The following is a 13,849-nucleotide window of genomic DNA, read 5'->3' as shown; positions in this document are numbered from 1 at the left end:
GAGGCTGCTTGGGAACGTGCGGTGCGGGTAACCGCAAAAGGCTTCAGCGCGCCTTGAAACAAGTCGACCCTGCAAGGGTAGCCGCACCCAGATCCCACCCGGCCGAGCATCACAATGAGACGCAATCGCTCTCCGAGTGCGCCCTCGCACTATCGGGCGCTGGGACATCAACATGGCAACGGCGCAGAATCAGATCCAGTCTCTCTCATCCGGTCATTCAACGTCGAAAATAACCCTACACGGCCGATGCGACCATCCCCGCTTACCGCCTCGACCATCAGAGACATGCCATTGGATCTGGTAGATCGCATCAGAGCCTTTCCCCTCTTTCTTTCTGCGTCGGAAGAGTTTTTAGTAGCAATTGGCAATCACTTGAAACCGCAAGTACATGGACCCAACGACCACATTGTCACGGAGGGGGATGACGCAAAGGCCATGTACTGGCTGGTGCGAGGCGTTGTCGCCGTCACATCGAGAGACGGCGAGGCCGTTTACGCAGAACTCAAAGCTGGTGCCTTTTTCGGCGAGATCGGAGTGCTCATGGACATGCCCAGGACCGCCACCATCGTCGCCCGAACCAAGTGCCTGTTGCTGGTGTTGAAAAAGGAAGACCTTCAAACGGTCATGCCAAGCTTCCCAGAGATGGAGAAGGCGATTCGACAGGAAGCGCAAGAAAGACTAAGCGTGCTCAAGAAAAAGCGACTGGAACGTGGCGCATCCCTCAAATCACCCAAAAGCGAGTTCACTCCACGCACTACGAACCCGGGTGAAGTGTCGACTGGAGAGACTGGCGCGATCAAGGACGGCGCGGTGATCAAGTCCAAGAAGCGGAAATCTCCAAGCCCCAGCGTAATCGAAGACCCGGCCCTCGGCAGTGCTCTGGGTAGCGGTTTTGTCAATATCCGAAAGACGCTCAAAGAGCTCCCTCTCTTTACCTCTCTGCCGCCTGACATCCTCCACTTTCTAGGATTAAGCGTGCAGCCAAAAACGTACCCGCCCTTCACCGACATAGTATGCCAAGGCACCCCTGGTCATGAGATCTTTTTCGTTGTTCGGGGCGAAGCAGAGGTTATTCATCAACAGCCGAAGACGGATAAAGAAGCAGAAAGCCTGACCAGATCGATCCAAAAAAGACCACGACTGAAAACTGGACAATACTTTGGAGAGGTTGCTAGCTTGGGTCTGTCTCGTGGGCGGACGGCAACGGTAAGGTCAATCACGACAGTGGAATGCTTAATGATACCGGGTGAAACTCTGGATGAGCTATGGACACGATGCCCCCCAGATATCAAACTACAGGTGGAGCAAACAGCATGGCATCGTTACAACTACCGTGACGATGATGTCGACATGGCCGACGCAGACCAGCACGGCAAGACGAGCAAGTCAGATCCCCCCACGCCGAGACTCGCCCGGCTCAGCCTTCCTGATGACAACTTCGCAACACCTCTCAAGCCCATATCTGCGACTCCTAGGGATGATTCGGAAGTCATGGAGCCAAAAGACCCCGATCCTTTCTTGAGTGTCGACATGGAAAACTTGAGAAATCGAAGGCGCCATTCAATAGCACCGCCAACCACGCCCACCGAGGCTTCCCCGACCACGCCCACTCGACAAAACGGAGCGCGATCCCCGTTAGCACAGCCGTCATCTCCCATTGCCTGGACTGCTCCAGACTTTGAATCTGATGTACCAGCAAAGCGGGCCAAGACACTATCTCACCGGCCGCATTCTCTTCAGCCTTCATCTATCTCAGACAACATTCTGGTACAAATTTTTCAGTATGCCGAAGTTGGCGAACTGCTGAGGCTGCGGCGTGTCTGTTCTCACTGGAAGACGCTCCTCACTACGTCCCCAAAGCTGTGCACATATGTCGACCTCTCCCACTATAACAGGAGGGTGACAGACCAAGCTATCATCGACAGTATCGCTCCCTTTGTTGGAACCAGGGCTCTCGTCATGGATCTGAATAATTGCTTCCACATCACTGACGAAGGATTTTCCGTGCTGTGGCGGACCTGTGGTAAGAATGTGCAGAAGTGGAGGATGCGCTCGCTGTGGGATGTTTCGGCAAACCAAATTCTCGAAATGAGCGAAAACGCCAAAGGCCTCAGGGAAGTTGACTGGAGCAACTGCCGAAAAGTCGGAGACAATCTCCTTGGCCGAGTTGTCGGATGGGTTGTTCCCGAGCCGCCGCCTGTGAGCAGCAGCAAGGTTGTGATATCGAGCTCGGGGAAGAAGGCAAAGGAGAAGGCCGCCCAACAACCTTCGCCTACTATGCCAGCACCAGGAACGGTTATTGGTTGCTCCAAGCTGAACACGTTGAATCTGTCATACTGCAAACACATTACTGATCGATCAATGGGCCATCTCGCCGCCCATGCTTCGAGCCGGCTCGAGTCTCTATCTCTCACACGTTGCACATCGATTACGGACGCAGGGTTTCAGTCGTGGGCTCAGTTCAAATTCGAGAAGCTGACTCAACTGTGCTTGGCGGACTGCACCTATCTCTCTGACAATGCCATCGTAGCACTTGTCAACGCAGCCAAGAACCTGACCCACCTCGACTTGTCCTTTTGCTGCGCGCTCTCCGACACGGCAACAGAGGTTGTCGCTCTTGGCCTGCCGAAGCTGAAAGAGCTCAGGCTGGCGTTCTGCGGCAGTGCCGTGAGCGATGGCAGCTTGGAGAGCGTCGCCCTGCATCTTAACGAGCTCGAAGGCCTGAGCGTTCGTGGATGTGTCCGCGTGACGGGCAAAGGGCTGGAATACATCCTCAGGGGCTGCACACGTCTTAAGTGGGTTGATGTCAGCCAGTGCCGCAACCTTGAGCCCTGGCTTCGAGCAGGCAGTGTTTCGAAATGGGGGTTCGACAGCCGGACCGCAAAGATGGAGCTGACATCAGTGAACAGCTGGCCTACGACAGCGTTTGACAGCATGCTTGGGGACTTGCCAACGCCACGGAAGATGAGTGTAGCGATGCTTACCACACCAAGCTTCTTCCCGAGGCCTGGCGCTACCCTTATGGGCAAGAAAAGGAGGCCGCCTGTCAAGTTTGTGATTGAAAAGGGAACCGACGGGCTTAGATGATGTGACTTATCAACATGGTCATCATTATCACCACCATCATCATTGTTATTCGTATTATTAGCGACAGCATGACTATCCATCTTGATGTTTTATGAGGGGGGTTTTCTTTTTGTACGAGGTGTACTTTATAGCATCAAACAACATGTATCTATTCACATTCATGGAAGGGGCATGACGGGGAGCTTTTACTGGTTGATTTTTCTTCTCTGGATGGCTATATTACAAAACAAATGGGTACGAAATAAGGGTGATGAGCCGGGTACTTGGGGCTGGACAATCTCTCCCTTGTTGATGCATTTTTGGTCGGCAGTTTAGATGGGAACATGTATGTATTTGGATGACACGTAATTGCATATTGAACGATTGAATGGAAAGGAAAAACACGGCTTGACAAGATGCAAGATGAAAACATAGGAAGCACGCGGACTTTGGCGGAGTTCGGAGTACCGAAGTCCAAGTCCAAACTGCAAGAAATTGAAGCCATACAGGAAAACTTGCGGGATTAGTAATCGAGTGCCTACTGTAAGCTGTGCTTGATGCTTCGGCGCCACTGCCGGAGCTTTCTACAGGCTTCCAACACGTGACACGGATTTAGGTAGCGCAGGTATCCGGCCAACGTCATGGCCCGGCTTTACTGCGACGAGAGCTGTATATTATTCTGGAGCCGGCGGCAAAGAGTTTCTTACTCATATAATTCACCCAAACTACCATCTCCCCGCATTGGACAAACCATTGCATTGCTCTTCACATCAATCACCGTGTATCGACACAGAACAAACATCTCGCCAAATCACAAGGACTAGTTGTCCCAGCGATGTCATTTACGCTGAGCATTCAGCAGGGCCCCGCGCGCATTGCGCAGCAGCGGCTGCTCCCTGCACTCTCGAAATCTGCGTTCCGGACGTCGATGCGAAGCTTCCATCACCAGACGCCCAAGCCCACCAGCGCCTTCTTCACCTCCCGCGTGGCATCAGCGACGACTCGCCATGGCTTCGCACGATCATATTATCAGGAGGCTTCTACCCGACACCAGGCGGCGGCGAGCGGAACAGGGCTGCGAAAGCTGCTCGTCGGAGGCGCCATCTTTGGCGGTACGCTGGTTGCCATCAATGCCGTCTTCAACCGCGAGACGAGAGAGGATGGGGGCATGCCGCTTTTTGAGCGGGAGTATCTGAACAACACATTTTTGCACACGGGTCTCGGCGTTGGTATCATCGGATTGACGGCGAGACAGATGGTGCAGACTGGATTTGTGTACCGACTTATGGTGACGAACCCGTGGGTTGTTGGACTGGGAGGATTGGCGCTCAGCTTTGCTACAATGATTGGAACTCGATCCATTAGCCCCGATAAGTGAGTATTCAACCCTGTCGTGCTTTTAAAGAAGGAAATGGCGTGGTTTACTAACATGCGCATTCAATAGCTACGTCCCCAAGTACGCTCTCTGGACTGCTTTCAACGCCACCCAAGCCGCCTTTGTGGCCCCCCTGCTGGCCTTTGTCCCTGGTCCTCTGCTCGCCCGTGCCGGTCTCTACACCATTGCCATGATGGGCTCGCTGTCCGTCGTCGGTGCCACCGCCAAGCAGGAGAAGTACCTGTACATCGGTGGACCTCTGTTGGCCGGTGCCGCCATCGTTGCCGCCTCTGGTCTTGCGCCTCTTATCATCCCCGCCACCGCCGTCCGAACACTGGCCTTTACCGAGAACATCTGGCTGTACGGAGGTCTCGCCGTCTTTGGCGGCTTCACGCTGTACGATGTGCAAAAGGTGCTGCACCACGCTCGCCTTGCGCAGGCCGGAGTGATTAAGCGGGATCCCGTCAACGAGAGCATCTCGCTGGAGCTGGACTTTTTGAACATTTTCATCCGCATGGTGCAGATTCTGATGCTGAACCAGAACCGCAGAAAATAGAGGAATGGAGCGCGGAGACTATTGATTGCGGGGGTTGTTTCTTGGATTAATTTTTTCTTTCTCTAAGAAAAAAACTTGGTTGCGAGAGGTTATACACTCCGCTCATTGGATGAATTATTTATGAAATTCTTCTCTACGGGAGCAAAGCGCTTCCACTGTATAAATAAGTGAAGGAATTGAAAGAGAAAAAAATATGTATAAAAAAATTAATAAAAATGAAATGAAAAATAATATTCAATTGTTGTAGTGTATTGATTAAAACTACATGACCCCTTTGGTTGAACTTGCAATGAGTGCGCTGTGAATGTGCGAATATATATACAAATGGGTATACTGTGAAGAATGTTGAATTACGTATCGCTCACAGACAAGTTTCCTTCATCTTGTCCATGATTCCCCTCCCCTCTCTCTCCCTCATCTCACCTCTCTCTCCCTCGTCTCACCTCTTTCACCTTCGTCTCCAAAACTCTACTCGAGGTCCTTGAACGGCCTCAAGAAGTGGCTCGGGCACTCATAACCCGAAGGGTTCTTCTCAAGATACAGCTGGTGATACTCCTCGGCCGTCCACCACTGTCCCGCGGGCGCAATCTCGGTGACGATCTTGCCGCCCCACCACTGGGCGTTTGCCTTTTCGGTGACTTCGCGGGCGATTTGTTCTTGCTCGGGGGAGTGGAAGTAGATGGCGGAGCGGTACTGGGGGCCGGTGTCCGGGCCCTGGGCGTTGAGGGTTGTAGGGTCGTGCATGCGGTAGAAGAACTCGAGGAGCTGGCGGTAGGAGACTTGGGTTGGGTCGAAGATGAGCTCTGCGGCCTCGGCGTCTGCTTATACGTGTGAGTATTGAAGTTTTGAGGTTTGATTTGTTTGTGTTATATATCATCAGAGTTGTGTATAACTTACGACCAGTCTTTCCGCCACAAACGGCGCGGTACGTCGGGTTGTCCAAATCACCACCAATGAAGCCAACCTTTGCGTCAATCAGGCCCTTGCCGGAAAAGTGTCTGCGGTAGAGGTGCTCGGTGCCCCAGTAGCAGCCGGCGGCGACGGTGCAGCGCTGGGCGCCCTCGGGGATGGTGGAAGCGGCTGCGGAGGAGGATTCCGGGGCGACGGAGAGGCGGGAGGCGGTGGTGAAGGGACGGGCGAGGCGGGAGAAGATGTTAAAGATCATGATGGGCGATTGTTGTGGTGGTGTAAGTTGTGAGTGGTTGTGTGGAAGTTGGTTTGCTGGAGGAGGGGTTTGTGAGTTTGGTTGGTTGAAGGTATAGTTGGGGAAAAGAGGCTTGGATTTAAATAGGGTGTAATTGTTATGTTATATAATTCTCCCCCTCGAGACTGTATTACAAACAAGGAAAAGGAAAAAAACAAAAGAGTAAAAATAATTACAATAAAAAGGTTCAATCGAGTCTAGACACACAAAATGACAAAAAAGTTCCCAATGAGGGGCTAGGAAAAAATATTCCATCGATTCGGCTCCAGTTTCTGAGCATCGCGTGCATGACGCAATTGGACCCCTTCGCCCAACTTGGTACTAGTGAGAAAAAAGGTGAGAGTGAGAGAGAACGGCAATGACAAATCCCGGGCCGCGGTTTCTTCGTAAACTGTTTAGTCTGTACTGGGATATGAGATGGGACGTTTTGAGTATGATGTGGGGGATTTGGAGCTGCTTTTTGTTCAGGGGGATGGATTCCTAAGGATTACATTGTACCTTGTTGAGGCATTGATTGATTATGCACCCCGTATTTTGAGTGGCTTTTGATGCTGGAGCTGGAGCTGGAGCTTGCGATTTGGGACGTGAGGGTTGCTGTGCATGAGCACTAAACAAGGGTATTAAAGCTGGTTGCTGCTGTTGGATGAAGTGATGATCAAATTCCATTTTATCGCTTGACCTTGAACGAAATCGTCATCACGAGGCAGTGCAATCACTACTTAGAACTCTCGACTCTGTATTTGAGAAATGATAATAGTACAAGTCATGATTCATACTCATACTGTACTGGAACACTGTTGCGCATAATCTGAAAAGTCAATTCACCTCCAATCCGCCCAGTCTTGCTGCAAATTGGAATCAATCAAACTCTACGCTGGTCCGCGCACCATAACATGAACACACAGTAGCCAACGCCCGCTGCAAAGTCGCGCCACAGCACTCCAGGGCTCTCCTTCCAGCGCCTCACAGGCCTCCAACCCCCGCTTCGCAGCCCCTGTGCCGCTTCCCCCCCGCTCCCGCGTCAGTGGCCGCCGTCACATTGCATCAAATCAAACCTGATCCGAAAGCCAATTCCATTTTGATTCCAATCACCAAACTCCCATCCCGAACCTGAACCTCGAATCCTGCGCCCACCCCCCCGATTTATTCCAAATCTCGAGATCGAATCACAAGTCTAGGCTTGTATTCCAGTAATCCCAGATTCGAATCCCAAGTCGCAGCTCGCATTCGGACGACTCCAAACTCCTTCACCCTGCTGGATCGTCCAGCCTCGCTGCGCTGGTGCAAACCATGTCTTGGAACCTGACCAAAAGTGAGTTTGGCGATTTGCTCTGCATTCCCCCATCCCGGCCGGGCTTGGCTGCGTCTTTGGGTATCTAGATGTCCGTCTCTGTCGTTCTGCTCATCGTCATCATGTTCAATCGGTCAAAATCTGCCAGCGTGTCTGCTTGCTTTGTCTGTGCGCAAAGACTTGGTCTGGTGGCCGGACGCCAAACCCTGAATATCCTCAGCCTTACCCCCCAGCCTCGGCCTCCAGCCAGTTGATCCACCAATCCACATAATGTCTCCGTGGCCATATTCTCTTCCCTTCTTCCTGCTGACGGATGACACTCTACAGAGCTCAAAGAAACCCACTTGGGCTTCTCGAAATCATCGACACCCTCTACCAAGGACAAAGACAAGGCCAAGGATAAGAGTGGTGCCACCACCCCGTCTGACGTCAACAGCATCGCCGATGCGAGAGCCTCCGGTACGTCCATCAGACACATTTCCCTCTTTTCTTTAATCATATTGTCTAACTTTGTGTTTCCTCTCTCCCGTCCAATAGAGGACCTCACACAGGCGCCCGTAATAAAGCCCGCGAAACCTGGCATCCTCGTCCTCACCCTCTACGAAGCCCGCGGCCTCTCCCTCCCCGAAGAATATCAAGATGCCCTGTCAGCGGGCCACTCGACCGGCGCCCACTCTGCCGGAGATGCGCTGAGTGGCTCTACGCGCACGGGGGCATCTACTCGAAACGCCTCTGCCTTTTCTGGCAGCCTCGACAGGCCGCAGACGTCCTCCGGGTCGGGCTTCAAGGGCATCCCGACCAACCACGGCCGTGTGTCGGGCAAGTACATGCCGTACGCTCTGGTGGATTTCGACAAGAACCAGGTCTTCATCAACTCTGTTGATGGAAACCCCGAGAACCCTGTCTGGGCTGGTTCCAATACCCAGTACAAGTTTGACGTGTCCCGTGTTGGCGAATTGACCGTCCAGCTCTTCATGAGAAACCCGGCGGCTGCTGCAGGCACAGGCAGGACCCAGGACATTTTCTTGGGAGCCGTCCGCGTGAATCCCAGATTTGAAGCCGTTCCCGATGCCGCGCAAGCGGGCAAAAAGGGCCAGGCCGAGAAACCGCAGCAGGGTCAGGCCTTTAGCGGGCTGGGCTGGTTTGACTTACAAAATGGAACAGGTAAACTTCAGATTGGCGTTAATTTCGTCGAAAACCGCGTCGGCAAGCTCACCATCGACGACTTTGATCTCCTCACTCTGGTTGGCAAGGGTAGCTTTGGAAAGGTCATGCAGGTTCGGAAGAAGGACACCGGCCGCATCTACGCCATCAAGACGATCCGAAAGGCTAAAATCATCACTCGGTCCGAAGTGACGCACACGCTCGCGGAACGTTCCGTGCTCGCCCAAATCAACAACCCGTTCATCGTTCCGTTAAAGTTCAGCTTCCAGTCTCCCGAAAAGCTCTACTTCGTGCTGGCCTTTGTCAACGGCGGAGAGTTATTCTTCCATCTATCTAAAGAAGGACGCTTCGACATTAACCGCTCCCGCTTCTACACAGCAGAACTGCTCTGCGCGCTTGAGTGTCTGCACGGCTTCAACGTCATCTATCGAGATTTAAAGCCCGAAAACATCCTCCTCGATTACCAGGGCCACATTGCTCTTTGTGACTTTGGGCTCTGCAAGTTAGAGATGAAGGATGAGGATTCCACTAATACCTTTGTCGGAACCCCCGAATACCTAGCACCAGAGCTGCTCAAAGGCGAGGGCTACGGCAAGACAGTCGACTGGTGGACGCTAGGCGTGCTGCTGTACGAGATGTTAACGGGTCTGCCGCCGTTCTATGACGAGAACACAAACGAAATGTATCGCAAGATTCTAACGGCCCCTCTCAACTTCCCCGGCTACGATGTCGTGCCCCCCGCGGCCAGAGACCTCCTGACAAAGCTCCTGGATCGCAACCCGAACAAGAGATTGGGAGTCAACGGGTCTACCGAGATCAAGTCGCACCCGTTTTTCCACGGCATCGACTGGAAGAAGCTTCTGCAGCGCAAATACGAACCGACGTTCAAACCCAACGTGGTAAGTCTAAGTCTTCCCCCAACTGACCCATCATGAGGCCCCTGTGTAACCCAGGGGCCAGATTCCTCTTCCCGAACCTATTCTGACAGACGGTTGTGAATGGCAGGCCAGTGCTTCCGACGTCAGCAACGTCGACGAAATCTTCAAAAACGAGCCCGCCCAAGACTCCGTGCCCGACGACTTTGTGTTGTCAAAGACGATGCAGGACCAGTTTGTCAACTTTAGCTACAACAGACCAGTCGCGGGACTAGACGACGCAGGAGGCAGTATTAAGGATCCGTCCTTCCTAGAGGCCTCTGAGACGCGGGGACGGAGGTAAGATGGTAAAGGAGTAGGGACGCCATGCCTGATTGAGTTTCTTCATTTTTTTTCTTCTTTGATCTTCTTCTGCTCCTCTTTTCTTCTCGCTCTCGATTTGGCTTTTTGGCTTTGGCTTTTTTATAAGGGGGGAACTTCGACGGCACGTAGACGTGTCGGCAACGCATCGAGCATGGATTCGGTCGCATAGGTGGAAATTTTGGGAGTAAAGGCGGGTTTCGTTGCATTTTGTACGAAAGACTTTTGTTTGCTCTTTGTTTTTATATATACATATACAATCTTGTGTGATGACACTGTTGCTTCATTTAGCATAAACCAAACCATGTTTGCCTGAAAAATGCCTGCTTCCAAAAATTGTTGAAAATCAAACACGCAAATCGTAGAGATTGGAAACGTGAGGTTTAAAGGCCTGGATAAATCATTCTCGTCTTGTAAATCAAGCGAAAATCAAAACTAACTGATCCAGCATAGGTGATAGGGGTGAACTATCGAGCGAGAGAAAAACAAACAGGTCAAAAGATCATTCGCTCATCGGCCGTTGAATCATTCGATCGTCATTTCATTCAAACGTCGGCTAAGAAAACACGAGAACACGAGAGCAAGAAAAAAAAGAAGGAGATGGAGCGAAAGGGCGAGGGGATCAAGAGAGCTCAATCCCATTCAATCACAACCGCCGTAATCGCACAACGCCGTCGGCCTCTTTGTCGCACTAGGACACATGAAAAGTCGGGGTAGTCCATGTGATCCCATGATCCTGTCATCGAATCCATCTCTTCATCTCGCAAACGAGCAACGGATTATCCGAAGAGCTCAGCTGAGGGCATCTCGCAAAGGGCCGCGATCCATGGCCACAATCCGGGGCAACAAGTCGAATAAATGTTGGTCACTAGCGCGGAGCTGACTGAGGCGACACTCCCCGACGCCGCACCTCACCGCATCACCGCATCACCGAACGATTCGTTACGTGTACGGAGTAATGCAAGCCACGCAAGAAAAACTCCGGCCACCAGTGTGTTACAGTTGCCAAACCAAGATGCCGCTTAAACGTTGAGCCAAAGGCTGGCACCCGTACCGACGACCCTTGATCCTGGTTTTCGTCACGTCCTTGCATGCGTCATGCTTGATTCTGGCTGTACGAGGCGAAAAGCCATGTGGCCGTTGACACACTGCGACTGTGTGGCATGTGCTCATGTCGTATTGTCTCACCGACTTTAGAGAGAGGGATGGGGACAAGAGGAGAAGAGGAGAAAGAAGCCACCTTGACGGCCCGGTTCAGACAAGTAGAAATGTCTGTCATTAAAATGAAAAATATTGAAAAGATATAGGAAAGTGTTAAAACATGTGAGAGAAATAAAATCAACATAAGAGGTATCGCTTTTGGGTCATTCATGACGAGCAAGGGCAAGCTCTCGCTCCAACGTTGATCTCCAATGTATCAAGTCTCGATCTTCATCCTCCCAATATGCTAACATGCCGACAGTCTTGTAAACAGAATCCTCCCAGTCAGTGGGCATCGCGCAACCGGCTTTGGCGGCCGCCAATAGAACCAAAGCACTCCGTGTACAGGCTCGTATCATGAACATGCTTCCATGGTGTCGGTGGTGGAAGCCGGGCTTGTTTACATGCACCTGGTGCATGTGCGTCTCCAACCCTCTTTTGGCAAACTCTGCCACGGCAGGCTTGACCGGACGCCTCGCGGTGTGAGCACTGATGCTGGCCATGACAAAGGGCCAGTATATCTGCTCAAACAAGTTAATCATCCGCCCTCGGAGAACCGACCGACAAATGCCGTCCTCCTCCACAGGAGTGTGAATGGAGAGGTCCGCGGGGAGGCTGTCCGACCATTCTCGGATCTGGGCCTCGTACTCGGGCATCATGTCCAAAAGCATGTCTATCAACATGGAGTCAGAGGCATAGCGCTGACGAAGGTCTAGCGCCTCTCTGGAGAGACGGCTGGTGAGGCGACGGAGCGAGATCTCCGCCAGGTAGAAGAGCCAGGCGGCACGAGCACGCTGGGTCTCGGTATCGGGCCCATCCGGAGACTCGGCCGGGGCAACCGGTGGTGCGGGGAAGAAGGGCGGATATAAAGTGCTGCCAGAGTGGAGGATATCGAAATCAGGAAGGTCTAGCTCCTGTCGTAGCTCTCGTTCTGACTTCCACGCTGACCAATAGACGGCTTGCTCTTGGGTGTCTTGGCGACCCATCTCCATGGCATCCAGAGAGGTGTTGAGGTTCTGGGCTCGAGCCAAAAAGGGGAAATGTTGACAGGCGGCCAAAGCCTGAGAGAAGAAGCGCCAAGCGTAGACGGGCTGGAAGACCATCATGAGGTAGATGCCCGACAGGAACAGACACTGCGCCCCCACAATGTCGGAGCGCACAAGCAAGATGCCGATACGCTTCTGGGCGGCTTGGAAGAAGATTTGAGAGTCGTTGTAGGTCTGGGTGCCCAGTTTGGTTTCCCCACTGGGGCCAAAGGGCGTGGCAATACAGCCCAAGGCGCATATTATGAGGGCAAGGCACGAGGCGGGAGACCAGTCTATGCCGTCCAGAAAGGCGTTGAGGACCATGCGGCGGGCCAAGACCTCGTCGAGGATGGGGTTCTTGCAATGGATGTGGAGGAAAAAGTTGTCCAGCAATCTGTATATGCGATGGGAATCCATATCAATGAGGCCAGCCAGCGAGGCCGACCCCGAAGGAGGGGTTGCGATGGCATCGGGAGGGGCGCGAAATGAGGCTGGCGAATGGTGGTGGGTACCGGAATTCTGGAAAGCTGGCCACTGCAGGATGTGATCCACACGCTGAGGCAGCAGGCTGGTGAGATCCAGCTCATCATCTGGATTCCTGAGCCCCGAGAGGCTGCTCACACTGGAACTCTGGCCGTGGATTCCGCCGCCGGCGCTGTCAAACGCCCTGGATCGCGAGAGTGGGGGCAGCCGGTGTTGGCTGGAGAGGGCCGAGCCTGGAGCCGGAGCGAGAGCCGACAGTGGCGCCGCAGCGTCGGCAGCGCCAGGCAAGGGCACAGCATGCCGCAGTAGACGCTCCAGCTCGTCGATACGATCGAGGATCTTCAGGCTGGCGGGGTCGAAGCTTGACAGATCCACTGGGGACTGAATGCACGTGGCGCCGACGCTGACACAGTAGCTACAGGCGGGCTTCTTGTTGTCGCACTTGGTCTTGCGGGCTCTGCAAACCTGGCAGGCCGTGTTGGCTCGCTTCCGGGGATAGAAGGCCGTGCCGCGGGCTGCCGGACGCTTCCCCGGACGGCGGTTCATGCCGGCGGCGTCTGCCGGCGACTGTGGACCGTTGGCGTTGACGTCGCCGTCGGCATCCAGGTCGTCGACATCCGGGGCGAGGGCCATGGACAGAGGCGAGGCAGCTTGGCCAGGAGGACGCGCCATGGCGTTGGCGGCATGAGTACCAGCCACGCCGTTACCATTGATAGAGAAGCTACCTATGCCCGAGCCCGTGCCGGTGCCTGTACCCGGACCTGTACCTGAGCCTCCCGAGGAAGCAGAGCCAGGCCCAGAAGCGCCCGTATATGAGAGGGCCGTTGCGAGAAAGGGCAGTGGCTCCTGTCGCTGGGCGGCCTGTGGCCCTGGCGCTGGAGCTGAAGCTGGGTGAGACGGCGGCATTGCGGGTGGCGGCATGCACAGCACAGGGCCGCGGAGGGCCACTTCAGGCCGGGTTCGACTAAGACTCGAGGCAGACGAAAGAGTCGCGATGATGCGGCTGCGGATGAGGGGAGAAGTTGGCTCGGGGAGTCTCGGTGGTGAGTTGAACGTGATGCTAGCAAGGCGCGATCGATGCTACCGGCTGTCAGGTGGCTCCTTGTCCTTTATGATTCAGGTTGGGCCACGGCAGGTTGTTTTAGCCGCCCACAGGTCTGGGGGAGCCCTAAAGCTCGTTAGCGGCTCGACAGGGCATTGCAGGGCTCTGCAGGGCCGCTGCAGGGCATGGAGCCGAAAAGGAGGGGGGG

General features: G+C 53.8%; 5 protein-coding genes across 5 annotated transcripts; 3 read left to right on the top strand and 2 right to left on the bottom strand.

The window, feature by feature from the left end:
• Nucleotides 1-114: 114 nt before the first annotated feature.
• On the top strand, nucleotides 115-3,087 carry T069G_03295 (unstructured region on cNMP-binding protein domain-containing protein; the record flags this gene model as incomplete). Its single annotated transcript, XM_056170505.1, has 1 exon — nucleotides 115-3,087. One exon carries the CDS (start codon nucleotides 115-117, stop codon nucleotides 3,085-3,087), a length of 2,973 nt encoding a protein of 990 aa, XP_056031397.1.
• Nucleotides 3,088-3,901: 814 nt separating this feature from the next.
• T069G_03294 (inhibitor of apoptosis-promoting bax1 domain-containing protein) lies at nucleotides 3,902-4,997 on the top strand (the record flags this gene model as incomplete). Its single annotated transcript, XM_056170504.1, has 2 exons — nucleotides 3,902-4,440; nucleotides 4,511-4,997. 2 exons carry the CDS (start codon nucleotides 3,902-3,904, stop codon nucleotides 4,995-4,997), a joined length of 1,026 nt encoding a protein of 341 aa, XP_056031396.1.
• Nucleotides 4,998-5,465: 468 nt separating this feature from the next.
• T069G_03293 (peptide methionine sulfoxide reductase domain-containing protein) lies at nucleotides 5,466-6,162 on the bottom strand (the record flags this gene model as incomplete). The annotated part of the gene is made up of 2 exons (XM_056170503.1): nucleotides 5,466-5,815; nucleotides 5,895-6,162. The coding sequence occupies 2 exons, from the start codon at nucleotides 6,160-6,162 to the stop codon at nucleotides 5,466-5,468; spliced, it is 618 nt and encodes a 205-aa protein (XP_056031395.1).
• A 1,329-nt stretch (nucleotides 6,163-7,491) lies between these two features.
• T069G_03292 (protein kinase domain-containing protein) lies at nucleotides 7,492-9,874 on the top strand (the record flags this gene model as incomplete). The annotated part of the gene is made up of 4 exons (XM_056170502.1): nucleotides 7,492-7,513; nucleotides 7,820-7,951; nucleotides 8,030-9,555; nucleotides 9,662-9,874. The coding sequence occupies 4 exons, from the start codon at nucleotides 7,492-7,494 to the stop codon at nucleotides 9,872-9,874; spliced, it is 1,893 nt and encodes a 630-aa protein (XP_056031394.1).
• A 1,381-nt stretch (nucleotides 9,875-11,255) lies between these two features.
• Nucleotides 11,256-13,505, bottom strand: T069G_03291 (fungal zn(2)-Cys(6) binuclear cluster domain-containing protein; the record flags this gene model as incomplete). The annotated part of the gene is made up of 1 exon (XM_056170501.1): nucleotides 11,256-13,505. The coding sequence occupies one exon, from the start codon at nucleotides 13,503-13,505 to the stop codon at nucleotides 11,256-11,258; it is 2,250 nt and encodes a 749-aa protein (XP_056031393.1).
• Between the last annotated feature and the right edge of the window lie 344 nt (nucleotides 13,506-13,849).

Source organism: Trichoderma breve, chromosome 2 (genome assembly GCF_028502605.1).
Source record: "Trichoderma breve strain T069 chromosome 2, whole genome shotgun sequence".
Classification (NCBI taxonomy): Eukaryota; Fungi; Ascomycota; class Sordariomycetes; order Hypocreales; family Hypocreaceae; genus Trichoderma; species Trichoderma breve.
This window is presented reverse-complemented; position numbering and strand designations above follow the sequence as displayed.